Source organism: Rhinolophus ferrumequinum, chromosome 23 (assembly GCF_004115265.2).
Source record: "Rhinolophus ferrumequinum isolate MPI-CBG mRhiFer1 chromosome 23, mRhiFer1_v1.p, whole genome shotgun sequence".
Classification (NCBI taxonomy): domain Eukaryota; kingdom Metazoa; phylum Chordata; class Mammalia; order Chiroptera; family Rhinolophidae; genus Rhinolophus; species Rhinolophus ferrumequinum.
In genome coordinates, this window is record NC_046306.1 from 7,399,497 (window position 1) to 7,427,054 (window position 27,558).

The window sequence follows — 27,558 nt, forward strand, 5'->3', positions numbered from 1 at the left end:
CTTATAACACCTAAAATTACCTTGTCTATGACTATCTTACACAGACAACAAGTGGGGAAATAATGCTCTAGAGAGGGGGCCAGCAAACTTTTCCTATTAAAAGCCAAATAGTAAATATTTTAGGTTTTGTAGGCCAAGAGGCAAAATCAATGATACTATGTAGGTACTGACCTAACATGAGAGAAAACAAATTTCCACATTTCCCCCCAAATATTTGAAAATGTAAAAGCCATTCTAACTCACAAGTCAGATCAAAACAGGCCATGGGCAGAATTTGGCTCAGGGGCCATAATTTGTCAATCCCCACTCAAAATCACATATTTGATATTTAAGTGAACCTTCTCTGAAATTTCCATGACAGAGAGCGAGACAGAAAAGGGCTTATCTCGTAGGACGGTCATGAAGACAAAATAGTTGGCACAAAGCAACTACTCAGTAAACAGTAAGTGTTGGAGTCTTCATCATCGCCACCCTCATCTTCTCCCTTGACAAGGTCGGGTAGCCACTGGCTCCTTTGCCCGACACACAGTAGGCGCTCGGCCAATGACAGATGGTGTCATGTCAAGTGGTTGAAGCAGGGCTTCTTCACCTTCTACGCAGATCAGACTCAACGGTGGGGTTATTTTTAAAAAACTCACGCTGACTCCCACTTCTGGAAATCCTAATTCTGAAATTCGCCCAAGGAATGAGCTGAACGCTTGTGGGTTTTTGGAAGTTCTAGACATGATTCTGATAATCCTAACCACAAACCTACAGTTTAGAGAGCGCGTGAGCTGGACAGGAGGGTCAGAAATTTCAATCCCAGGCGGGCCATTACCTGTTCTGTGTTAAGGTCACATACAACACAGCTCGTGCTCAGTCCCCTTTGTAAATAGTGGATTCCGTCTGTCTGTCAGTCGACAACTGGTGTTAAATGAACACCTATTATGTGCCAGACCGTGAGCTAAGTGCTCACGGGGGTACAGCAGCGAAGGAGGCAAAGGCCCTGCAATCGGACAGTCCCTGTTCCTCACTTACCATCCTTTTGCCATGCTTGGTTTCTCTTCTTAGCCCTTTTCCCCTCCTTGTATCTTAAATGTATGCTGGCTCTGCCACATGACAGCAGAGACCTGATACATTTGGCTCAGGTACTTCCCACAACCGCCGCAACTTAGTACACAGTAGGCGTGTTTAATAAGGATTTGTTCTAATGAGGGGAGTAGGGAACTTTGCACCTCTTAGAGAGTCGAGCTGATGGCCAACCCAGGGCAGAGCACGTCACCAGCCTCCCTGGGGTTGGAGTTAAGAAAGACACATGGTTTCTACTCTGGCCACCTCCTTGCAGTTTAATCTGAAACCATTGCTTTAAGACATGGTTTACGCATTCATTCATGTATAAAATCTATAAAGTGTTGTGAGTGTGAAACAGGATAATGCTCGATAAGTAGACAACGTGTGATAGGTAGTAGCTCTGTTGTGTTGGTTTCCTCATCCCCTGGAATTAAATAAAGAGGAAAAAGTTCTAGAAATTTTCTGACAATTCCTAAAGAGAGAGCTGAGTAGCAAGTAGTCTGTCCATACGTCTGTCCTCATTATACAGCCTGCTCATCTGTATCTGTTTACAGGACAAACATCTCTGGGGCTCCGACCATGTACCGGGTGCCATTCGGGGGTCACAGGCCATGGCGGTGATAGAACCAGGGGCGGCCTCTGTCCTCATGGAATCTACTGTCCGTGGGGAGAGGGGGCAGGGAGAGATGGATGGGAATCAAATAAACCAAGAATCATAAAACGTCGACCCTGAAAAGAGCAAAGTAGCGAGACACATGGTGCTTTCAGGCCAGTACTGGGGGCGGGGGTGGATTTGACACAGTCTAGCCAGTCAGTGACACTCGGGCCACGCCCTGAGCTCTGGGAAGGTGTTGGCAACCAAGATGGAGGAACAGCTGGGGGGAATGAGGATGGAAGAAAGCCGAGGTGCTGAGGATTTCATGGCAGAGAGGTAGGCAGGAGCCAAGCATTCGGGGGCCTGGAGGCTAATTCTTCTCAACCATCATGTGCTTGAGAATCCTGGGCATCTCATTAAAATGCTGATTCTCGTTCAGTGGGTGTGGGGCGGGGCCTGAGAATCTGCATTTCTAATGAGCTCCCAGGAGATGCTGGGGCTGCCAGCCCACAGACCACACTGTGAGGAGGAAGTTTGCAGGCTGTGACTTCATCCCTAAGAGCAGGGGGATGGAGAGAGGGGATTTTTCTAAGATTCCTCTGGAATGTACAGGCCCATCTTGCAGCTACCATGGCGCAAACCCTCTTCCTGGAGCTTGGGAATCCTTTGGAAGCCTCTGAGGTTAAGATGGAGTTGGTATTCTTCCTTAGCGAGTTTGTCCACTGACACTCGTGTCAGTCCCAGTTCTAGGTGGCATCATCACGAAACAGGCTGCTTCCGCTCAACAGAAACTCTCTTGCCTGGGTGTTGCAATTCAGAACCTCTGGAGAAGAATAGCCTGTGTGCACCTTTTAAAAATCAAGCCAGGCTTGCTAAAAAGAAAAATATATTTGTATTTATATTTATATACATACATGCATGTATATAGATAATCTTTCCAATGCAATACTAGCCATGCATAGGACTGAAATGAAATCTTACAAACACTACATCAGCTCAGATTCCATCATTAAAGGATTAAGGGGCTGCGGGCTTTGGTGGTTGCCGCCTTGCCTAAGCAGACCCAGGGTTCTCTGTCCAGAGGGATTGGACATCTTGGGACTGCCATTCCACCGGGCAGGGCTGACCCTGGGGGGGCTGTGGCTGTCCGTGGAGGTGATCAGCCAGAAGCCAGTGAGCGGGGCCATGCTGAACCCACATGGGGACACGCAGCTGGCGAAGCGACTCCTCCTTCAGTGCCATTTGGGAGGGAAGAACGAGGAAAGCAGCTAGTTGCCTGCACAGTGTGTTCGACACATCTCTCCCAGGTCTACTGACTGTCTTTCTAAGACAATCTGGGTGACAAATATGGGCCCGAGAAACACTGCCCTTGTAAGTAATCCCAGCTGCTCCCGACGAATGTCCCCAAACAAAGGTTGCACACCACCCCCCCATGCTTGTAGTTCAATTTAATTACTCACCTCTGTAGCTTTAAATCAAAGGCAGCTCCTATTAAGTATAATTACCTTTGCCAGCAGCTTGTATAACACAGTAAGTGAGGGGCTACTAACCAGGAACGGTTTCTACAAAGAATTATGTATGCCTTGGACTCAATCAAGAAAAGCCAGGCCCCGCAGCTTCAGATACACACATAATTCAGTCACCGGCAAAGGTATGCTGCAGGCAGAATGTCACACACACACGTACACACAGCATTTCCTTCGCATATGTGAGCAGTCTGGAAGTACCACTATACAGAGGAATAAACTGTAAGAGAAAAGGCTTCTCGAAACCTCAAATGCACAATACATGTTGCTATGTCAGTTTTTCTGCAAGAAAACAGTGCCATCCAAGCAGGGACTCTCCGAACAAGTCTCACATACAGTGAAAGAAATCAGACAAACTCCCAACTTTCTCAGCCCCCACGAGTGTCCATGTTTACCACCTTCCTTAACCTGGGAAAACAGAGACGTGACATACCCCCAGCTGACTTTGACACAGTCATTTTTCTCCCGTTCAACCTCACCACATCTTTCATTCCTGACATACAAAAACATTGTTTTAAATCATGAGCATCTTTATCATTTCAGGCTCATCAATTCCCATTTTGCCTAATTAATAAAGAAATCAAAACCTGGAAGAAAGGGAAAGGGGTGAGGAACTTGCGGCCCTAACCAATCCTGCTGGCTCATTTGGGGTTCAGTCCACCTCCACTCCCATTTTAGATAAGCCCGTTAAGTATCCAATACACTCAGAACATAAACAAAGCCCTCAGCAGAACGGACGTCTTTCTCCAGAAGCATTAAACGTCGCTGTTCTAGTAATGCTCCAACGGCTGGCTATCCCTTCCATACCCACCGCGTGACCCAATATTCACTGAGCACTTATTATGCGCCATGCATGCATCAAGCACCCGATGTGCACCACTGTATAATCTACTGGGCAACCTCATATGGCATCAGGGGATTTATTGATTTGTTTTTCAAAATTAAGAAACAAGTGCTTAGAAGGTTAACTAACACGTCTAAGGCCAGACAGAAAGAACACCCTGGACTTGAACCTCAGTCTGTCTGAGTTCTAAGCCATTGGCTGTAATCCTTGAGAGTATAAAGGTATCGACGTTGCTGGCCGAATATCTATTCTCACTTACTTTGGTAGTATCAAGATTTGGTCATATCAAAACGGCCGTAGTAACGGCTAGCTCCTGTAGCGCTGGGTGTATTTATGGGGAACGCAGGCCAGTGACTGGTTCAGAGAGGGTCATGCAAACCCCCATGGGCCAAGGTAAATCCAGAGACATCTGCTGGGGGTCCACTGGAGAAGGTGCTCTCTTCGGCCAGAATCGCTAAACCGGATACTCCCAGGGGACCACCATGAGTAGAGAATGTGACTGAGAAGGAAAGGAAGGCAGAGTCAAAGAGAGACACCGCGCCCAATCCCAACCCTCAGCTCTCTGCATCCACAGGTGCTAAAGCTGGGGCTCAGTTTAGTCACACAGGTGATGTGTAATTTATCACAGGCTATAGCAGGATTCAGCAAAATAACAATTCAGCTTACAGAGTTATGAACTGAGTGTAGCTTTGGAATCACACACACCTGGGTTTAAATCCTGGTTTCACTCTATGTTTGCTATGTGAGCAAATTAACAGATCTGTGCCTCCATTTTCTTATCTGGAAAATGGGGTTATTAGCAGTGTGTCTACTCGTCAGGTGAGAGGAAGGCTAAATGAAGTCAGGTGCACCTAAAGCACCTGGGGCAGGGTCTGGCACGGGGCGGAGTCTCAGTAAACGAGAACGACTTTGATGATTATTATTTCAGGTAACAAAACAGTGGAAAGGTCAATCCCATGAAGGCCTGTGGTGAGCATGAAAAAGACTGAGCGTGGCCAACCAGGGGCAAACCTGAAAAACTTCACAGCAAGTTATTGTTCATAAGAGCTGAGCAGGGGCTAAGGCGAGCCGGAAAGAGGGATCTTAGAATGTGCAATAGGAAGGATTAGGTATAAGAGAAGTCAGGGAACGAACCGTCCATCCATCCATCCATCCATCCATCCATCCATCCATCCTTCCCTCCCTCTCTGGCTTTATTTTAGGCACTCCACCACTGGCCTCTGAAGATGGGGCTATGATTTATCCCTGCAGTCCTGGCACACAGCGCAGCAGGGAATTAAAAATAAAACAAATTAACAAGTATCTGTTGAATGAATAAAAGAATGACTCTCAAACCACACACACTCCTTTCCAGGAACTTACCTCCCCCAAATCAGTGTGACCCATCCTGCCCTCCGGCCCTCACACGGTTTCCATGCCTCTTTCTCACTGTTCCTGGAGAGAGCTCTGTACCCCGAAGATCTACCCAGCAGCACTGGTACTGGCTCAGCGAAGTTTCCAGCTCAAGCCCTCACCCCACACATTTTCCTTTTCTCCTCTAGAAGCAAGGGCTGCCTTTTATTTTTATTCTGTGTTTCTTTCATAGGAAATTAAAACACTTCCATGCACAAATGGGTTTGTGGGTGTATTTTTTGGTCTCAGCTGTTGTTTTCACCATGTAAGAACTATAGGAAGTCCTTCCTCTCATTTTAATTAATTTTTTTTCTTTTAATAAAGAAGGTTGTAAGTTTCCATTGCTACTGTTTTACCTTGGGTGACTCCCCCGTTAACTTGTCCAACTCCTTCCCTCCACTGCAGGAGAGCAGCTCAGAGTACGTGCCTGAGAATTCCAATTGGAGTTACAAACAAGTATTCATATTTATTTATCGGACTGCAATGGCAGATTTCAAAAGTTAAACCAAAGCACAAAACTTTTCTTGTGGAGTAGGTGCTCAGGGGACCGTGGTCTAAAATGAAAATCAGATCATTGTTTAAAAAAGAGGCGGGGGGGTTGGGGGGGATAAAAAACAACCCAAACCTCACACAGTGCATTGTTACACATTTGAAAATATCTCTGTGTTCCTTAAATGTTCTTCTAAGAGCACTAAAGGGTCAGTCCACAGGAAATGCAAGAATATGTTATATTTTAATCAGGGCACATAAAACACTGTCTAGAATGTTATGTGGCCCAGGGGAATGAACTGAGCAGGGAACATTTACAAACTCCAGGTCAGTCTCCCCATTACATCACTGTGAAAAAAAAGAAATTTACGAGGTTAAATTATATGGATGTTATATATTGGAACTGTTAGCCCATTCCCAAATGAGAATGTTGGCTGAAATAGCCAGATTCCCTGAGAGAAATTTCTACGTCCTTCTATTGTGGATGTTTTTATGGTAACTTTCCACAAAAAAGTGAAGACGTAGTCTTTGAAGATAATGAAATGCATAAAAAAAAAGAAGTCTACTCCCCCCACCAAAAAAAAAAAATTCTAAATTCCAATCGAGAAAGCATCTAAAAGAGTTACTTATATTATTCTTCTCCGGAGATGATAATACAGAAGTTATTTTGTGGAACTTACTCATGATTTATCTCATCTATTCCTCATCTAAATGATTGGAAACACAGATGTTGATGCTATAACTTTGCTTCCAGTAAATAATTCCTCAAAGGACTCACATTTGTTTAACCTTAGTCACAAGATGATAAAACTTATTAAACATTTATGGAAGCAGCAATACAATTTCGTTGGTTTATGTCTTTGGCAAGTTTGGAAACTCACATCCCCAACTTTTCCACCTTCCTTTCACCTCTCTGCAAGAAAAATATCTTTGGGGAAGTTCCCGTACCTGGATAATTGAGACTTCCCCTCCCCCCATTCTTTATTTCCCCATGTGCGGCTGCAGTTTGACAGTAAACAGAAGGGCTGCCATGCTGATCTCAAAAAACAATAATTAAACCAAAGGGACAGCAAACAGGGTGCTCCTGCGGGATCGACAGAGGAAGAATAAAAACCCCACCAGGGAACTTAGGATCCAAGCGGCTGCTAGGGAGATGAACAAACACCGAGATACGAGCGTGTGTGCATTCACTTAGTCATTCAACAACATTGACTAAAACCTGCTCTATTCAGTCCTGTGGGAGTAAATCACCTGGGTACCTAAATATTCCAAAGGCTCCAAGAACCATGCACAACCGTCCATTTGTTCGTTCATTGATTCATTCGTTCCAGCATTCAACCAAAACCCTTACTGTGTTCCAGGTACAGCAGATGAAATGTGAAAGCTCAGTCCTCGACATGACGTAACATAGACAAAGAAACAGAAATTACAACAGGGTGTAGACCTTGCGTCCTGGTATTATCTGTCACTGATACCTTTCCCATCTGGTGCTAATTTTCCTGTGCAGGGGACATGGGTATAACTATGGCTCCGTCTCCCTCTCACCCAGGGCCACAACCGGGAGGGCTGGGAGGTACCACAGAGGCACCCTGGGGAGATACACTGTGATGCTGGCTTCATGTTCCTGGGGAAAATCCTGAAGAGCTTTGTGGTGATTCCATGAGCAGCTCAGCCCTGACAACGTATGCATATACCACGTCCACCACAAACACAAAATTAGCGCATAAGAGCTGTTTACACTCTCCGCGCAAGACACACACACAAACGCCCTCAACTTACCTAATCCAGCAGCACACGAAACATACCCACACCTACAACACCTATAATATGGACACATTCACAATTCATACCCATAATAAAACAGACACACAGTGCACAAATGCACGTGCGTGCACGTACACACACACACACACACACACACAGACTACACATACGACAGACCCCATACACATGCATATACATGCACATGGATAGCAGATTCTCTCTCTCTCTCTCTCTCTCTCTCTCTCTCTCTCTCTCTCTCTCTCTCTCCCTCTCTCTCTCCTACACTCTGAGGATGATGCTGGTCTTGGTTGTGAAAAGCATCTGGTATCACATGAACGCTTTGAACCTTGGGGTCCTATCTTACTAATATTCCCACCGCCAGGACCAGGCAATGTGCCTCCATTCATGTTTGCTAAACTGCAGTTTAACTATGTAACATGTTAAACTGCAGGACTGACTACTGTTAATGATTCACCTTGCAACACTGACAAACAAAATCCTTTCCTGGCCCCACACACTCACATTCAACATCCCACAGGGCAGCTGCAGCACCCATAAGGCAACAGCCGTCCAGCTAAGAAGTCTGATGCATTGCAAACTCTGGGGACAAATGCCGTTTCTTTTCTGTTATTCACGCCTTTCTCTTCACTTCCCTCTGTTCCCCACCCCACCCCAAGGAAGCTAGTAACAGTTTTCTTGACGTACTTGGATTCAAGCCATGTCGATGGCTGGCTGAGTCTCTCATTATTGGGATTATTGACGCGTTTTATTTATGTTCAGTTTACTTACTTCCAGCAGACATTCAGCAAGTGCCTACTAGGTGCAAATTAGCCAGTTAAATTTTTGGTTAGGGAAGTATACATCTCAGTAAAAACACAAGAATGTTCAAAGTCTGAGATATTAGCTATTTAAATGTTACTTATTTTTCTCAACTGATTCTCTTGCTAACTGCAGTAAAACCTCACAAGTGCTTTTCTCTACGTAAATTACTTATGTGACAATTGTAAAAATTCCCAAGAATATGCAGTACAGTATTATGTGTAATAGTGAAAACTTTAAAATATGCTAAATGCCTATTAACAGAGGAATTGATAAATGAGTCAAAATGTACATGCTTATGCTGGAAAATTATAAAGCATATAAAAAGGAATTCGCTACATCTATTTTTTTAATCTATTTTCTCTTTCTCTTTCTTTCTCTACCTACCTACTTACCTACCTGCCTAGGAAATCAGACAATTAAGTTCATGAACTCATCCTAGAAAAAGTGCCACCTACCTCATTGCTGAATATCACTACAGTCACCTTCCAAGTCCTCCCCTTGGGAAGCTATGCACTGACACCAGCGCCTAGTCCACCCTTCAAAGCAATTTTGGAACTCTTTTTCTGGAATGGCCATCAGAGCTGTCGTCGTATTACCCTTGATATCCTGAATGTCATCCAAAAGTCTTCATTTTAATATTTCCTTTATCTTTGGACAAAGAAAGAAGACACTGGGGGCCAGATCAGGTGAGGAGGAAGGGTGTTCCAGTACAGTTATTTGTTTACTGGCTAAAAAACTCCCTCACAGACAGTGCCGTGGGAGCTGGTGCATTGTCGTGATGCAAGAGCCATGACTTGTTGGTGAAAAGTTCAGGTCGTCTAACTTTTTCACGCAGCCTTTTCAGCACTTCCAAGTAGTAAACTTGGTTAACTGTTTGTCCAGTTGGTACAAATTCATAATGAATAATCCCTCTGACACCAAAAAAGGTTAGTAACAGCAGTGCAACAAGTTCACGAACTTACCTGTCAGGCCTCGGAGATACTCGCATAGAGCCCCAAACATAGTGTGAAACTATTGACATACAAAATGTTAAACACATACGGAATAATCAGAACGCGCCCAGCTACACACACATGCAGGTAAAACTATAAATGACGAGAGATACACACACCAAACTCTTAACAGTGCCTATCTCTGTAGAAACAGTGAGGTGGGGAGGGACTAATAACATCTGCTGAATGCTTATTATGCCCTAAGCACTATCCTAAGAACGTAATAAGAATAATTTTTTTTAAATCTTCATAATGGTGTTTAGAAGTAAGCACTCTTCTTATGCCTATTTTACAGGACTGAGGCTCAGAGATTTTAAGTTTGGAGTTGAAAGAGGACTTAACTTTATCTGCAGAGTTTAATACTTTTATATCTGGAATGCACCGATCAACTGAAATGAGCTCATCTTACTATTAATAGTTCTTTCTTTTATTCCAACTGATTGACTATTTCCATCCAATATTAATAAAAAAGATTTATGTTAAGGACAATAAAATCGGATGATAATTTCATTCCATTTCTCATTAAAATAACCTCAAATCAGATAGCTAGGCAGTTTGCCAAACTTTGTATTATTACAAATGTTTGTTTCAAAATGCCACTTACATTACGGGAATGTAAAATGGTACAGCCACTATAGAAAACAGTATGGAGCATCCTCAAGAGATTAAAAATAGAACTACGATCCAGCCATTCCACTTCTGGGTATACATCCAAAGCACATGAAAACACTGACTTGAAGAGATATACAGACCCCTGTGTCCATTGCAGCATTATTTCCAGTAGCTAAGTTCCAGAAGCTACGCAGGTGTCTACCAACAGACGAACGGATGAAGAAGATGTGGCATATATACACCATGGAATATTACTCAGCCATAAAAAAGAATGAAATCTTGCCATTTGTGACAGACAACATGGATGGATTCAGAGGGTATTATGCTAAGTGAAATAACTCAAAGAGAAAAAGACAAATACGGTATGATTTAACTTATAGGGGGAATCTAAAAAGCAAAATAAATGAACAAACTGAAACAGAAACAGACTCACAGATACAGGAAACAGATTGGTGGTTACCAGAGAGCAGAGGGCTTAAGGGATGAGCGAAATACACGAAGGGTACAAACTTCCAATTATAAAATAAATAAGTCATGGGAATATAATGTACAGCCTCGGCAATATAGTCAATAATATTTGAATAACATTGTATGGTGACAGATGGTAACGAGACATACAGTAGGATCATTTCATAATGTATATAAATAGCAAATCACTGTGACATACACCTGAAACTAATAAGATATTGTATGTCAATTATACATCAATTAAAACAACAAACACACACACACAAAAAAGCCACCTATATTTAAAAATAACAAAAGAAAAACAGCCAACCCCCTCTTCGCCACCAACTGAAAACTGTTGTTTTTTTTTCCTTTCGTAAAAGATCCTATCATGATTTCTTCTGTAAGTAACATTTTCCCTCTGAGATACGACCCTCAAATTTCAAGGTCATCTTCTTTTTTTCCATATTATTCAGAGTACTCATTTAAATGTCACCTATAATTAAATACTTACAAGTAAGAAACACCTTTAGAGACCCTGGCCATAAATATTATGTGGAACTCTACAGGGGAAATCTGCCAGGGTAGCTTCTTTTCATTTGCTGAAAGAAATAATGGGCGGCATCATTGCATGTGTTCTGTATTTCTGATGGCCAGGAAGAATCATGGAGCCTACAAGAGATTTATGGGGAACAGATGAGCAGCGTCTGACTTCAGGACACATTCTCCAAGATGCTGTAGGAAGTGAGGGAGCACGATTACTTACTGAGACACCCCAGATGGACTATGTTGGGGGTTATGATGTGTTTTTTTCTACTTTTGTTTCATAAAACAGGAATGGTCTTACGAAAATGCCATTTTGCAAAGCTCAAGAGGGTTTAAAAACCCTATTATTATTTTTTTAATCTTCATAAGTTCCACTTTTACAGCTGGTCTTTAGGAGTTTAGATAACAGGACGATCCTCTCCGACCCCACCTCCTTCTCCCCACCCCCGCCACAACTGACTCATTTTTACCTGGAAGAAATGCTAAATTTCAGTTCAGGCCCTTGGCCTCCATTACCTGTACTAGACTCTGAATGGGTGTCACTCTTGGTTAGTAAGCATTCCCTATTGCGAGAAGCAACAAAACACACTGTCTGAGTACTTGGGCTCTGATCGGCAGACCCATGTTTCGATATCCTAATTAAAAGCTTATGTGAGCTTCAAGTTACTTGAAATTTCCAAAACTTAATTTCCTTATCTATTCAACAGGACAATACTAACAATATCCGGTTTGGGGGATGTTGCGGCCAGAATCTTTATGTGAAAGACCTGTATGCAGTCAACGCTGGGTACGTGTTCACTAAGTGTGTCCTTTTCGGCTTCGTGTTCTCCAGGTGACACTAAACATACAGAGTGGCCGTTACAACCACGACCATCACGATCACCGTCCCCTTGGTCACCATCACCGCCATCATTTTTATTACATTCACCCGCTGAACCACAGATGCTCAGCAGAAAGGGCTTGGAAGACTCATGACTGGAAAGAATCAGGAAAGAGAGAGGGGACAGACGAAAAGAAAAAGAAGAGGAATCTCTGAAGAAAGTATGAGGAAATAGGAAAAGGATAACAAGAAAGCGGAGGTGGTTCTGAAGAATTAAGCCAGGGTTTCTGCCTTCTCATCCAGCAGGGTTTCCAGAAGTTTAGAGGATGTAAGAAATAAAGAACGGGGTCTGGGCGGTTGGTTCCTTTTGTTTATTTCTTGTCTCTTGACTCTGGTACCCAGGGTGCTAGCCAGCCCCTAAGCAGACAGAGCCGCCGTTATACATTTGCTGGGTTGCTTGTCTCTCTCCTTAACTGAGGCATTCTCTGGGCTCTGGTGCTTGCTGCTGTGACCAGGTAGATAAATGCATAAATGGATGCATTTCTTGGTTGTAATGCATTAGGGAAAATGGTCCCCACCATTTCTAAAAAACATGGGTGATTGCCGCGAGAGAGTGAGAATGAAAAGAGACTACTTATGTTTTTTTTTTTTTTCCTGTTGACTAAAAGCAAAAAGTGAAAATGGACTCCTCGAGTAATTTTTAAAATGTTTAAGTACTTTGGCATTTGGGCGGGGGTTGAGGAGAGAAAGGAGGAGAAGGAGAAAAAGCACATAGATCCCCCCCCACCCCATATATCCTGTAACTTAAAGCCATAATGGGGCCTTCCTTTAAATGCAGATTCCCTGGCCTCACCCCCCACCCCCGCCCCCAGAATCAGAATCGCTAGGTTCTGGCCTGGGAAGCTGCAAATTTGCATTTTAACAAGTTCTCCAAGTGATGAGGTTACCAAATAAAGGCTGTGAAGCACCGGTTTATTCCAGCTGTAAAACCAGAACATTATTTCCAGTCCTTCCATATTTGCAAAATTTCCTGGGCCAGTAAAGACTTTCCAGAGTTTCTCTCTGATATCCTGGGAGAGGAAGTTCCTTCTCATTTTCAAAGTTTTTTGAAGTTTTAATGAAAGCCTCTGTTTTCCGGGCGTTTCTTTGACCTGAGTGTGACTTGGCAGCCCTTGCTCACAGCTGGCTCACCAGTTCCCTGCCCCGTCTAGGCCTGGGCGTCTAGAGTGTGCTCACATTTAGTCATTCTGCCCCATCCTTCATCTCTGTGGTTTCTGCAACATCCGCCCCCAGCGATCACTTGCTTTATACATTTCCTTATAATGGCTCCCTCTTTTATTTACTTACATAATTTTATTTTAAAATGAAAATTTATGGCACGATAGTCAGTGGAAAGCCAGGATCATTTGTCACAAATGATGGCAATCAGACAATGAACATCCAAGTGTTATCATTTTATTTTTCACCAGATACCGTTGATTGCTACAGTCTCTGAATTTGAGGTCTGCTCTTTCTGATAAACAAGTTCAAGAGAGGTGTTTAAGACAGCCGAACACCAAATGAGGCTTTCTTCTTGATTAAGTCAGAGGTGTTGAAAAGGGGACCTTGTTTTCACCTCGTACGTGACTCAGTGCTGCTTTAAACTATCTGCTACCAAAATGGGGCCACTCTGTATTTTAAAATGTCCAAGGATGGACGGGCCCCCCTCATGAAAACATGGCACAGAGCTCCAGAAGGCTTGGGCAGAGGAGGGAGCCATGGGGCTTTTCCACTGGGGGAGATGATGGGTTTGAGTTCGTGGTCTGGAATCCTTTCCCGCACAGGTGCACGTTTTACCTTCTTGGGGTTTCTCACTTTGACTCACTCATTCTTTCAAACAGTATTTATTGAGCACCAACTATGGGCCAGACTTTGTGGACATAAAGCAAATAAGGCATAAGATCCCCTCAAGTTTCCAAGCTCAGAGTCATGGTGATGATTTTAGTAATTTAACATGTATTGAGCACTTACTGTATACGAGGCACTGTTCCAGGTGCTTTGCAGGTGTTTATAATTTGTTTCTCCCAACAACCCAAAAGGGGGTTTTCAATATCCCTATTTTGCCAACAAGGAAATCAAGGCATGGAGAGGATTATTAACTTGTTAATACATTGACTAAAATTTATTGACTACTTACCATGTACTAGGCACCGTGCTAACTGAGCATGTTATCTGATTTATCTCAATGAATCCTTGTAAAAACCCAAGCAGAAGTCCCTTTTTCGTAGGTCTGTTTTGCTAATGAGGAAATTGAAAGTCTGGGAGGTAAAGGTGCCTAAGGTCACACAGCAAGAAATGATCCACTGGAGAGAAATCAAACCCTTGTCCTACTCGAGGGCCGGCCCCCTTGCCCTGACACTGTATTGTCTGATGGGCACGGGGAGATGTGTGAAGAGGTGATTCCAGGACTCCAGGAAACGTGCTCCGAAAAGAGTGGCCTCTTCCCCTGTACGGTCAATTCTACAATAAATGCAGCTTCAGACTCTTTCCCTTGTTTCTACTTTGGCTCAGAAAACGATAGGCTACAATTTGCAGTAACCACCTTATCTATAACTAGAGGAGAGAAGCGAAAGAAGTACAGAAAGTCTGAATAGGAATAACATAATCAGAGCTTTCATTTACAGCGTTCAGTATACTCTTCGTTTTCACTCACGCCACCTGCAGTTATTTGCACATCTTATCTACCTGTGGACCACGTCTCCCATCTGCTCCACCGTCAGCCGGGCCCACGGCATCACCGGCTTTTGACTGGATTGATGCTGGAGCCTCTTAAGTGGTCTACCTACCTGGTCCCTGATAAATAACACTGCAGCCAGATGATCCTGTTAAAACCTAAGGCAGATCTGCCTCTCCCTGCTCCCTTGTCCTCCAAAGCTCCCGGGTTCAGTTAGGACCCCAGCTCTCCAGCTCAGTTCATATCCGTCTGTCCGTCCCCGTCACCCACTCTCCCTATCTCGGCTCCAGCCACCTTGGCCTCCTTGCTGTGCCTCAACCACGCTCCACCCCCAGCATGCTCCAGACCCGCCTGGAGCTGCCCCCCACCAAAGTACCAAGGGTGGTACTTTTCTCCCTGTCACCTCACTCAGAACCCAGTTTCAATATCACTTCCACAGAGAGGCCTTTCTCAACCATCTTATCTAAGACAACTCACCCTCCTCTCACGCCCTGCCCCTTATCTTCCTTTAATTTCCTCCGTTGCACATACCATGCCCTGACATGAAGCGACATATATATACCTGCTTGCTTTGTTTGTGACCTGTCTGCCACACTAAATGTAAGCGTCAAGGAGGCAGGCCTCCTGTCAATTTGATTCCAGGCTCTAGTTCTAGTACCTCCCACAGTACTCGGCACACGAGCAGACCTTCAGTAATATCAGTTAAATAAAGGTTCTTAGGCAGGGAGCAGAAATCCCAGATGCCCTCTGAGATCCCAGCTCCCTTTGTCCTAAGGTATACCTGAACGAACGCCAGCCAGACTCTCTTCTTCCCTCTCCCAGGCACTTATCTGACGGTGACAATTAAAAAGTGAAGAAGGCGTTACCAGGAAACAGCCTGTAGCCTTCTCCTATTAGCTTAACAACCCCGAAGCTTTGCCACCTTGGGCCTGAGGGGATGAGCACAGGTTTGCTGGGAGGGGAGGGGGAGAGTTGCCAAACCCTGAGAGGCTGGAAGCGTCTAGAGGCTGCTGGGCTGGGAAGGCAGAGCACCTGGGGGGGGGGAGGGGGAGAGGGAGAGGTGGACCTCAGAAATGAGGGACCTCAACCCCTTCACCTCGATCCGCAATGCTCCATCCGGGGGTCTCAGCTTACCCAGGAAGTCGACAAATCCATATTCTCAGCAAGCACTGTCTATAAGATGCATAAACAATAGTTACTGCAAAAAGGTGAATCACTCCTCTTCGGTTGAAGGCAGATGATGTCATGATGAAAAAATACAAGTTTATTACTACAATCAGAGGCTTTGTCATTAACATTTCCTAAATTGATAAATATTCAAAGCGCTGCTATGATCATTATTGGTACGGAGGTCTGCCAAAAAATGTTAGATGTGCAAATGAGGTCCTTATACTCGAAAGCAATTAATTAGTATACAAAGTAATACAGTAATTAAAGTATTTATTCATTCATTTATTTACAGCCTCATTTATTCATTCATCAAGAAATATTTATTTAGTGCCTAATAGGTACCAAGAAGTAATTCAAGTGCCTAGATTTCTCCTGGAATTCTTACAGGAAAACATGGGCGACAAAAAAAACCAAAACCAAAGACAAAAAAAACACCCAGGAAGGAGAAGAAAACATTCACTCTTGAAGAAGATGCAATGTAAGTACCGGAGCTACACCAAGGGTGTCGTCTGCATCACATTATCTAATCATTACAGCCCGATGTGAGATGAGCAATATCATGTCCCCATTTGACAGATGAGGAAACCAAGGTGCAGCGAGGTTCAGGAATTCCCCTTCAGGCACATGGCCGGCTACTTAAGCAGGGAGGAGATGCAATTGGATCCCAGATTTGCTTGGCTCTTAACATTTGCCCTTCCACAGCCTGGCCCACGTCATCCATCACAGCACCGGTGAATTCCTCCATAAAGGCTGGCCCTGGGTTCTTGTCTCTAGATGTCACCTGTGTCATTCTGAGCATCTGAGGGGCCAGGTCAGTAGACTGGGTGGGCCAACGTGCCTGAGTCCACACCACCTTTGAAATACAAACAAGTGCCTATGTTCTGTTAAGCACCCAAGCAGACGACATCGCTTCCCTGCTTGCACCCCTCCAGTGGTGTCCTTAGAATCAACTCCAGAAGGCCACACGTGACGCACCCTGGCCCACCGCTCCGCCTTCATTTCTAACCACTCTCCCACTGCAACGTTCCCGGAGCACAGTGGCCTCCTCGTCTTCCTCAGACGGGCACGTCCATTCTGGCCGCAGCTGCTCCTTACATCCTCTACCTGGAATGCAGCTCCCAGACGTGTGCTTGGCGAGTCCCTCACTTTTTGTGTAGATCGGATCAAACGTCACCACCTGACCACTGGCCCTGACAACTTGATATAAAATGGGAGCTCTCCCATCACTCCTGACCCCATCAATCCTGACTTAGTTTTCTGAACTGCGACTGGAACTATTCAATAGTATGTTACCTATTTATTTGTTCCCTGGCTTTTGGGTCTCACTCACCCCCAAGAACACTAGCCGTGTGGGAGCAAGGACTTTTCCTTTCCGACTCAGACCCATGCCTGGCACCTAGCAGGTGGACAATAAACACTTGTTGGGTGGATGAACACATGAAAGGACACATGTACGTGTTAGGAACACGGAAGAAAGAGCTGACTTCACATAGGACAGATGGCCCGAAGATTCTGTTCGGAGATTCCACGAGAGGCAGCACCCTCTGTCAATGCTCTCGAGACCCTCCCCACAGGTTTAGCCGTCACAACAGATACAGGAGAAGACTAAGAGGAACGGAGGGTCCTTCCTTGGCAAATCATGATGGCTGTTCTAGATAAGCTATCACAACAGGTTAAGTGCACGGAAGTTTGGAAGCAGGGCGTTGTAAAGCCAGCTCAACTGCGTGACCTTCAATGAGTTACTCTGCAAATTACTCAGATCCCATCAGTAACACAGGGAGTACGCTAGCATCTAGCACGTAGGAATGTCCTAAGGATGAGACTCAGATCAAATGTCCCCTTCTCTGGCAGGTACCCCTGACCGTCCACGCTGAGTTGACCTCAATGCTTACTCTCCTACGTTTGCTTTTATAAAGCTGTTGTCATCCACAGCTTTTTCTTTCTATATGAAAATTATCTTTGTTCTTTCTTTGTTAATTTACTTGTATGTGCTCTAGCTTCTCCCAACTGGAGGGTAGGATTCCGCAGGGATCACACCCACCCTATTCACTTGGGTCAGCAGAATAAGACCTGGCACAAAGGAGCCACTCAAGAAATACCACGTGGTAAGGTGCCTGGTTTATAATAGGCACATATGTAGTGGCAAATATCATTACTACTGGTGTCGGTGCTGGTGCTATAGTTACTATTTCTTGGGAAAGAAACACTTGCGCAGGTTCAGGGCTCCCAGCAGCCCAGCTTAAGTCGTTCTCAGGAGAACAGGCTAAAACTCTCCTCAGTGATTGTATTTCCAGTGTTAAGCAATCAGAACGCACCCATCTCGGTTTCTTCCAAGCCCTGAACCCCGAGTCCCATGATAACTGCTGGGTTGCTCTTCCCCCTCCTGCTATACGTTTCTCCCGGTCTGGCTGTTCCGGGTACAGACGCACTCACAGTAACTGTTCGGTGTGGCCCCTCACCGCCTTTAGTGAATTGTCTCAGCCCTAGTCTCACACAGTCCTCTCAACAAGGGTCTCAAGAAGAGCTATGATTACCCCCATCTTATAGGTTGGAAAGTGGAAGTAGAGATTTGAGATGTTTGCCCGGGTTGACGTGGCCCCAAAAGAAATGAAACCGGGGACTTGAACTTGGGTTATTCCGACGCCTGAACCCACCTTCTCCTTGGAAGAAGGTCTGCCTGTCGAGCTTGTCCAGGGACACAAAGCTAGCGTGGGCCAAGCTGGAACCAGAACCCACGTCACTTCCTCTTAATTCCACGGCTCTATCCATCGTCTCAAACCCAATCCCAAGGGGGAAAACAAGAAGCGCAAAGCCATGTACCCAGCTTTCTAATAAAGGAAAATAGACAAAGGCGATTCTGGTATGAAACACGCTTATAGCGTTTCATTTTGGCATTTCTTCTGTACCGAATGGTTCCGAACGAATAGAGTAAGTTCTTCTCTACAGCATCCTCTTGGCCCAGAAGCTGCTCATATCTCCCTGGGGTATAAGAGAGAGGCTTCTTAATACACAGAAAATTCTAAGGAATCCGACACATTGAAGTGAAATAGAGTAAATCCCTTGCAGTTTACATAGAAATATGTATATGCCTCTGCTCTCACTTACACAAGCCTTTTCTCCCCAAGGACAGAAGACCTTGACCTTCTGTCTCCTTTTGGTATCTCCCACATCCCCAGATTTCACGGATTTTTCACAATGCAGTAAAGCATCAGGGAAGTTTCTTCCAAATTCATTCCAAACAGAATGGCCGCTGCCAACTCTGTTTTTATCTCATTCCGCCCTTCGTAACTACTTTCATTAAAAACAATAACTGTGTTCTGCCCACCTTAATATCTAAACTGTATCATTTCCATAGAAATGACTTAGATGCCGCTTTAGGAAGAAAGCTCAGGGGTGATTTCAGAGTATTCATTCAGTTCTGAAAGCACCCATCTAATTAAGACCACTGATCTCAATTTTTGTACTACCAGAAACTGCAGAATGCTGTCGGTATTTTTTTGTTTTTGCTGTTTTTTTTTTTAACCCACCTTAGTATCCAGGAGCTTTATGAAAACACAAGGCTTTTCCTTTAACATAAATGGACACCACAGCTTTTCAATTAAATTAGTCTTTGGAGAGAGATGCAAAAGAGCTCAAAAGCTCCTTAGAAACCTTCCCTGCCTCAGCACTGCTCATTTGCCAAAGGGAGACAGATGTGTAGCTCAAATGTAATGCTACGTTCTTCTTCACCTGCTGCAACAAACTTTGTGATCTTGAACCCTGAGCCAGCTAGAGTACAGCGCTTGTTGAGGTTTTGCTTTTAGCTGGCATGCCCACACTTGGTGTTCTAAAACTATTTTTTTTTTTTAAAAGTCATGTGCATTATAATTCCCTATACCTTTGTACCTCCAGACAGAGCTTCATTACCCCTATTTCAGGTCGGGTGGTAGGTACGGGGATATTGAACTTGTTTTTTAAAATAACACAGATGGAAAGCTCAGTCTCCTTTAGATGAGCAAAATTCAAAATAAATGCTTCCATATACGATCCAGGTAGTTTTTATTCCCATGTAATTCCTCTAAGCTCATTAGCTCTAAAAACTTTTGCACGGTGCAGTTCTCTGTTGTTAACCACAGCTAAATAATACTGATATATGAATGACAGGATTAGCTAGCCGTGCCTCCTGAATTTCAATTTCTAAAATTTCAGGCAATTTTAGGGATTGCTTTGGCATCACAAAATATTCGAGGATGCCCAGAGGACAGCTTTTTCTGCAGAGGGAATGCAAAAGATTGAGAGAGGCAGCAATTAGAAATTTCACATGGCTGTTTTCATGACTTTCAAATCCCTCCGAACTATTTAATCATTTCATCCATGGAGTTTGCTTTGAAAATAAATACACCGGACATTCCCACTTGCATCTCAGATTTCTTGTCTGTGTGTCTGTGTCTGTACACGGTGTCATCGGAAAGGACCTGGGTCCAGACCCTTGTGACGGCTTCTCTGACAAAGTGAACAACACGAATACGGCCACACCACTGCAGACACTCAGATTAACATCCAGGTTAGATTCGGAACCACACGCTGGCACCGACATCTTCCTACGAGTTTGCAGACACAGCCCAGAAGTGGGTGTCTAGGCTCTAAAGTCTCTAACTTTTATCATCGTGTCCTCAAGACCCAGAGTCTCTTGAACCCCGCTTTAAATGCTATTCCTATCTCTTCTTCTGACAAAAGTTCCTAAAACAAGTGACTGAAAGGTCAGTACTAGGGGGAAAAGAATTGTAAATCCAGTGAAAACAGTGTCAGATGATAGAGGCCTGTGAAGAGATGGTGTTTTTTTCTTACTGCAATTGTCCAGGTAATCAAACAAACATTCTCAATGAGGTTATTTCTTAGGTAGTTAGAATGACTAAGCTCCTTCATTATCGAAATGCTGCTTGTTGAAAGCCACCCTAAGGGACAGGAGAATTTCTAACTTTAAATGGAACTTATGAAACTTTAAATAATCCTAAAAACACAAATTGTTACAAATCACTGAAAAAGGGATGTGAAAACCTCTTCCAGGGTAAACAGGGTCCGCGAAGGTAGAAGGATGAGATCGCCCCGATACAGACCACAGAAAAGACATTTTGCATTTATCACGACATTAGAAAATGAAAATAAATTTCTCCCAAAGAAGTAAAAATATAACAGTGTTCTCAACTTGCAAAGCAATAAAATTATTTGTGTGCCAAGCTTCTTTTAATACCACTGTGATTTTTTTTCTTTATAAAAGTCGCTCAATTTGATTGTAATTAAATATGTAATGAAAAAGCAGTGCTTCAGGGAAGCGATGCAAGACACTCTCTAACTGTTAGTTTAATGTATTTCCAACTGACTTTGCATCAAATGAAAATGATACTCTGTGTATGCCTGGTCTTAATATAGAATTTGTTAGGCAATTCTGTATTTTTTGAAGGGAACTTGGGTGATGCAGGCTTTGCCTTTGAAATAATGGCTGAGTCTTCCCAGACATAACCCTAAATAAAATTAATAGTACAAATACAGCGATGGAAGGGCAGCGGCACTCTGGATATTTAATTCGGGTCGTGTCAGCTAATTACAGACCCAGCTCCAACATGAACGGGGCCCAGGTTTTCTTCCTGGCTGATTTTCCTAAGCTCAGCTGGAGAGATGAGCAGAAGGGCATCCTATCAGTGGCCTTAAATAATGCCAGGCTCAGTGTCCCTTTAAAACCTGCTCAACTGAGAGCATAATTCCCAAGCCACTGGGAAGACAAATAGATCACCCCAAGTATTATGCAGTTGGAGAAATTCCATCAGATGAGTGAGAAGTCAGCTGGGATGAAACGAAAGCCTAAGCCTCTGCTGGAGAGTGTGACAAAAGGCAAGACGTTTCCAGGGACAGGTCTGCTAAAGAAGCCTAGGAGGTATTTGTTGGGTGCGAAGGTTTCCCAAACAGTAGCAAGAGAATTGAGATGACTGGAAGAAAAACAAATGTAAGGTGGTAGGAAAATAAATGCATGGGATCCTGGAGAATGCTTCCAGCCTCCTCAAAGGAGCCTCCAGTGTGCAATCCCCAAGCCTCAAGAAGATTTTCACTATCGAGAAGTTCCTCAGAGCCCCCTGTCCCTTACCTAGCTTCCACTAGAACTCCCTGTCACTTGCAATCTGCTGATTAGGGTTAATGTATTGTGTCCTGATATGGCAGATTAAAAATGAAATCAATAAATGCCTAAAACAAATGGGCTTTTGAAATGTCCCATTCAATCTGAGTCTTTAAGGGTGAGATGAGAGGTGGGAGAAGGAAATCGGGAGGGGACTGGCGGGGAAAGGACCACTTAAGTAATCAATTTCTATCCAAAACATCATGGAGGACTCATTTCCAAGGTATCTGTCCTTGATTTTCCAGGGATCGGCCTTAAATAACAAGAAGAGCCAGACCAGTTCGCGCGGCTGAGCCCCTTGGGGGGCGCGTGTGTGTGTTTCTTTTCCCCATTTGTCTGTTAAAATCGTACTATTTGGGTAAGTGAAGGGGTCTACAGCATGCGGTATCTAAATCTTCAAGATACAAACTTGTCTTTCTGGAGCATGTTTGAACAAAGTACGAGTACCAGGGTCCCTATTCCACCCTTCCCCAATTTCTATTCTGTTGAATCTCATCCCAGTTGCTAGGTAAATTCAAGGTAAAGCGCACCCTGAGATGCCTGCCCCCTCCGCACCCTGCTGGTTGAGATGGCTGAGACCTCACTGTTCACCAGTCACTGTTATCAGGAGGTGGAAAGGGAGATGGCTCAGGTCCTCTCTATACTCCATTGCAGTATTTAGGATTGTCCCTGCTGAATATGTTCCCCACGTAAATAATCTGTGTTATTAAGGTGCAAATTGCAACTTTTAAGTAATGATTGCTAATAGCCTAATGTTTACTGCTACACAAGGACATTCATGAAAACAAAATCTGCATCATTCATCTCCATATTAAATAAACAAAATAAACTGAGGGAGCTGAGCTGTTCTTTCCTGCAAGACTTCCCTCAGATCTGGCTTCTCAGATAGCTTTTGAGAGTCAGCAAGAAGGAAACATTTAATCTCTTTGGGTGGGCAGGAGGAGAATCCTGTAATTTATATATACATTAGATATTCACGTGTATATCATCCCCAAAGATTGTGCATTCTATTGCAATTGGCTGGTGTTATATAAAAACAACAGCTCAGGACGGTGAAATAAAATATGTATTACACATGTGTGTACAGAGACTGCGAGAGATGGTAGAAAAGAGAAGCGTTGAATTTTAAAATTGTAACTACTCTGTATCCTGCAAAATACAAGCAAATCAAAACACTGTTGTGTTTTGTTTTACCCTTCTGCCATCTTCTCTAGCTTCCCTAAAATGGACAGGAGGTACAATGCTGGTACAGAACTCTGCAATGTTTTCAGGTAAAAGTAAACGCATTTTAGTGGTGAGAGAAATATACATCCAAGGAAACAAGCACACACATTCACACATCCACAACCCTCTGGGGTACTGTAGCCTGCTTTCTAAACTTTTTTTTTTCTTGCCCGAAGTAATAGTATGGTGGAATAGCACAGCTTTAGTAAGCCAGCAAGAATGACATTTGGGAGGGAAATGTTCTGACTTAGCTGTTTCCTTAAAGAGAACTGCCTACCTCACATCCCTTCCCTTAAAGGGGGGGAATATAACAACTAAGGACCAAAATTCCCCATCGCTTATAATGTCAGCTCGTTCATCCTAGCTGGATACCTGCTTTACCAGAAAGTTCTGTAATTGCTCGGGTGAAACATGGAACTTAAGACTAATAATGCAAAGGAATCAAATTGCCTCAAACAGTTCCTGGGAAGGATAGTCTCAGCTCTGATTCACTCACAGGCTTTTTCTATCTTACATTATTCATTAATCAAGCCAGAAATCAAGCTTTCAACATCGGTCCATGGAAATAATTACTTACAGTTGTGCCTGGTGTTTCATTTTTAAGCAGTGATAAAAGTTAGCATGGCCCCAGTCTTAGCACCCACCTTGTTCATTCCCCTGGGTGTTCACTGGCTAAAGAATTCCAAAGCGGCTAACTTTCCTCGCGAGCGACCACCTCAGCTAAAACAGAGTGCAGCATCGGGGACTTCAGAGGCAAGAAACACTGCATGAAAAAATACCCGCTTTATTAATATGTGAGCAAACAAATATGGTAAGAGGAGCCCTCGTTGTGTACGACATGAATTATTCCCTTTCAGCTTGACAAGGGGGTTCCACTTCTTCCGGTGAAAATAATAAAAGCCACGAAAACAAACATATAAAGACAGTACGAATACAAAAGGCCAGAAAACTGAAACTACAGTCACAACTTCCTAACACACACACACACACACTCCAGTAAATAGATGAGCCAGCACCAGCAGACACCAGCTTCATGAAAAGGATCTGATTTAAATAATGTGACACAGTGTTATCTTCCGTATACCTGGATCCTCATTGATCAGAAAATAATTCTACTCAAAGCAGTGCAGTTCTGAGCAATGCACTTTTTGTAATGAGCTTACCAAAGGAGATATGTCCAGTCATTCTGGTAATTTAAATTACTGCCTAGTTGTTGATGGTCTTTACCGGAACAACAAGGAGAAAAAAAAAAAAAAAAAGAGTGATTTTCAGGGCAGTATCACTTCTTGCTGGACTGTTGCCCAGGGCTCTCTTCGGGGACAACAATAAGGATGGTATCTCTAATAATCTAGCTACACTTAAACTTATGCTGCCAGAACTAGATGGAGCAGGCTTACTCTTCCTGGGTCTACAAGGCCAGGGTGCGCCCCAAAGCTGTCAGGTTACAAAGCAACCCAAGTTATACAAAATAAGTGAGTTCAATGTACACAGGGACAGGGGTAGGAGGGAGAAACTGATTTCAAAAGAGGTAGCTAGAGTTGAAAAAAGACACCTCACGGACTAGGCAAGTTCTAAACATATACGGTACTAAAAATATTTTAATTGTTTTGCTCTACGGGAAAACAATTGAAAACTACGTGAATCAGAGCTTTATAAATATTTCTGCATGTGATTTGAACTGATCTGCACACGGTTACGGAGGCAATTCTGGGCTCAGAAGATAATTGTGGATATTTCAAAGCACATGTACTGCCAATCGGGCTGGAATCAGGCCACGATGGAGGATGAGCTTGGTGGTCCAGCCTGCTCAGACACAAACACCCACTTTGCCCAGATTTGTAACTAACTTTGGATTTGTTCTGAGGGTGGCTTTGCAAAGTTTATGAAAGTGCTCCACCGAACTTCTCCCTCATGTTTCACGCGAGTTGGAACAGAAGGAAATGTGATGGTGGGTCTGCAGAAGACCAGCCTTAATTGATACTGCCTAAATAAAGCATGAGGGTAAAGGCAGGGGAAAGAAAAACAACTTAAGCTTTTTGCTAAAGCCCTGATTCAACTAAGGGACACAAAGAAATAAAAACGCCCACATTAAAAGCTAAACAAGATAATAATTGTGCATGCCTGGCTCTGAATCTAGAGGGCAAGGCTTGCGTCACTGGCACTCTGAGTTACCATGGTGAGTGATTTATTGATATATATCAAGAATGAATAGATCAAAGGCAGCGAGATGACAGGTGATCAATCAAATGTCAAATCAAAACTAGCAATCAAGTGGAAAGCTGATTTTTCAGTGGGTGGGTCTGGCAGGAGAAAAATGAACTTTCATATTACACTTCCGAGAAACAAAACCCCAGCATACTATTAAAAAAGCAATTAAGCAACCCAAAAGAAAAAAGAAAATCCTTTCGAAGGTCTATTGTACTGATCCATTAACCTGTTCCTCTCTTTTTGGGGGGTGGGGGTGGTAAGTGAGGATCCGTACGGGATAGTTTCTGCCGAACAAATCAATTTACAAAGTTTGCGACTCTCTCTGGGCAAAGAGAAACCAGAGCTGTTTCAGTGTGTTCTATGGGGGCATTTCCCCCCTCCTCCTTTTTTAAGAGAAGGGAGAGTGTTGATTAGATTTCCAAACGTGGAACCTTTTAGCAAACATATTCAAAGGTTCATGCGTTTCCTGGAGTGTTTTTTTCCACCTTGGCGATCAAAGCTCAACTCCCATTGCCGCACCCCCCCAACCCCCCACCCCAAGCCAGACTGCAGCCCGGGGTTGGGTATGGCTCACACTTCAGCGCCCCAAACCCCAGCAGAGGAAAAGCTGTCCCTCGAGGCCAGAAGCCACTGGCACTGACCATGCAGAGGGATGAGGGGGTGGAAAGACTGTCTCCCTATTCCGCACCCCAAATCCTCAACCCAACTTTGGCCGGTGAAGCAAGAAACAGACTGGGAGAAAGTTCGGGGTGGGGTAGAGGAAAAAAAGTTTAAGGAGGGAAGGTTTGGTGGGACAGCTACCCCCACCCAAACGACGGAGCCTGGAAAGGGAAGGATTTGGGAGATCGGAGAAGGCGAGAGAGGATGGGGTTATCAGCAGGGTGGAGAGGGGCCTCCTAGAGCGACTCCCCCAAAAGCTTGGGGAGGGGGTGGCGTCCTGGGGCACCCGGGGCAAGGTGGGCTGGCGAGGGGCTCGGCGCACAGGGCAGCTCGGCGGGGCAGCCCCGAAGCGGAGCTGGTTCTCTTACCTGCCGCCCGCTTGGGTGCCTGCTGTTTCCTCCTTGGCATCGCTCTACTTCGCTCCAGTCCCACTTCTGGCGCCCCAGCCCCGAGCCGCGCGCGGGGGCCCGCGGTCTCGCTCGCCTCTCTGGGTCTCCTCCGCCTCCTGCCCGGTGGCTCCTAGGGCGTCTCTCGGCCTCTGTCCCCCTGACGATCCCCCCTGCAACTCCTCCACCACGGGCCAGAGACCCCCCTCTCCGGATGGCAGACACGAGTGGCTTGTGCCGGCTGGTTTGAAGTAGAGCTTGGCTGTGCCTTGTTTGTTTGTTTGTTTGTTTTGGATTTTTTTCCTCTTTCTCTCTTTTTGTTTTTGCTTTTTGGAATTTTTTTGTTTGTTTGGTTTTTTTTTTTTTTTTGGTGACTGTTGAGACACTTGATTTCTTTATTAAACATCCAAGACCGGGTTCGGATGGAAGGGACGAGGGGCGCACACGCGCCACACGCACACGCGCGCGCGTAAAGATAAGGAAAAAAAAAAGGCAATCCTGGGAAGGTGGTGGTTTCTTCTTCTTTTTCTTCTTCCTCCTTCTCCTCTTTCCCTCCTCCTCCTCCTCTTCCTCCTCCTCCCGGCCGATCTCTATGGCGGATTCGCGCTGGGGGGAGAGAGAGATCACTCACTGTAGGTTTGTGGCTGCTGTCAGATCCCCGTCTGTGAGTGATATGCGAAAGGACAGGAGCGGGTTTGGGAAAGACAGAAAATCTGGAATTCACTCACACACACACACTCACACACACAGACACACACTCACACACGCACGCACTCGCGCTTCCTCTCACACACACTCACACCCCCCACATATGCACACACGCACACACACACACACACACACTCTCTCTCTCTCTCTCACACACACACACACACACACAAGACAGGGCGAGGCGATGCCAGCAAACATCGATCCCGCTGAACAAACTGAACATTAACAAACTCCTCCTCCTCCTCTCCCCACGACCTGATGACAGGGAGAAATTTACTCCCCAGCCGCAGAGCGCCAGGCAGAGGGAGTCTATTAAAGGGACAGTGTCCCGCCAGGGCGAGGGGCTGGGAGCCGGCCGGGCGTGCCACCCCTGCTCCCACTCCTGGCGCGCCCTCTGTGCTGGTGACAGGACATGCCCATCAGGCGCAGGGACACCCCT

At 44.6% G+C, this 27,558-nt stretch overlaps 1 protein-coding gene across 4 annotated transcripts in view; it reads right to left on the minus strand.

Moving 5' to 3' along the window:
• Window positions 1-27,219, minus strand: part of TSHZ2 (teashirt zinc finger homeobox 2) — a 424,584-nt gene extending 397,365 nt beyond the window's left edge. For all 4 annotated transcript variants that reach the window (XM_033094754.1, XM_033094750.1, XM_033094753.1 and 1 more), the window contains exon 1: window positions 26,391-27,219. In XM_033094754.1, coding sequence (XP_032950645.1) covers window positions 26,391-26,430 — 40 coding nt within the window. In that variant the 5' untranslated portion in view covers window positions 26,431-27,219. The remainder of the gene's footprint in view (window positions 1-26,390) is intronic.
• Window positions 27,220-27,558: the final 339 nt, after the last annotated feature.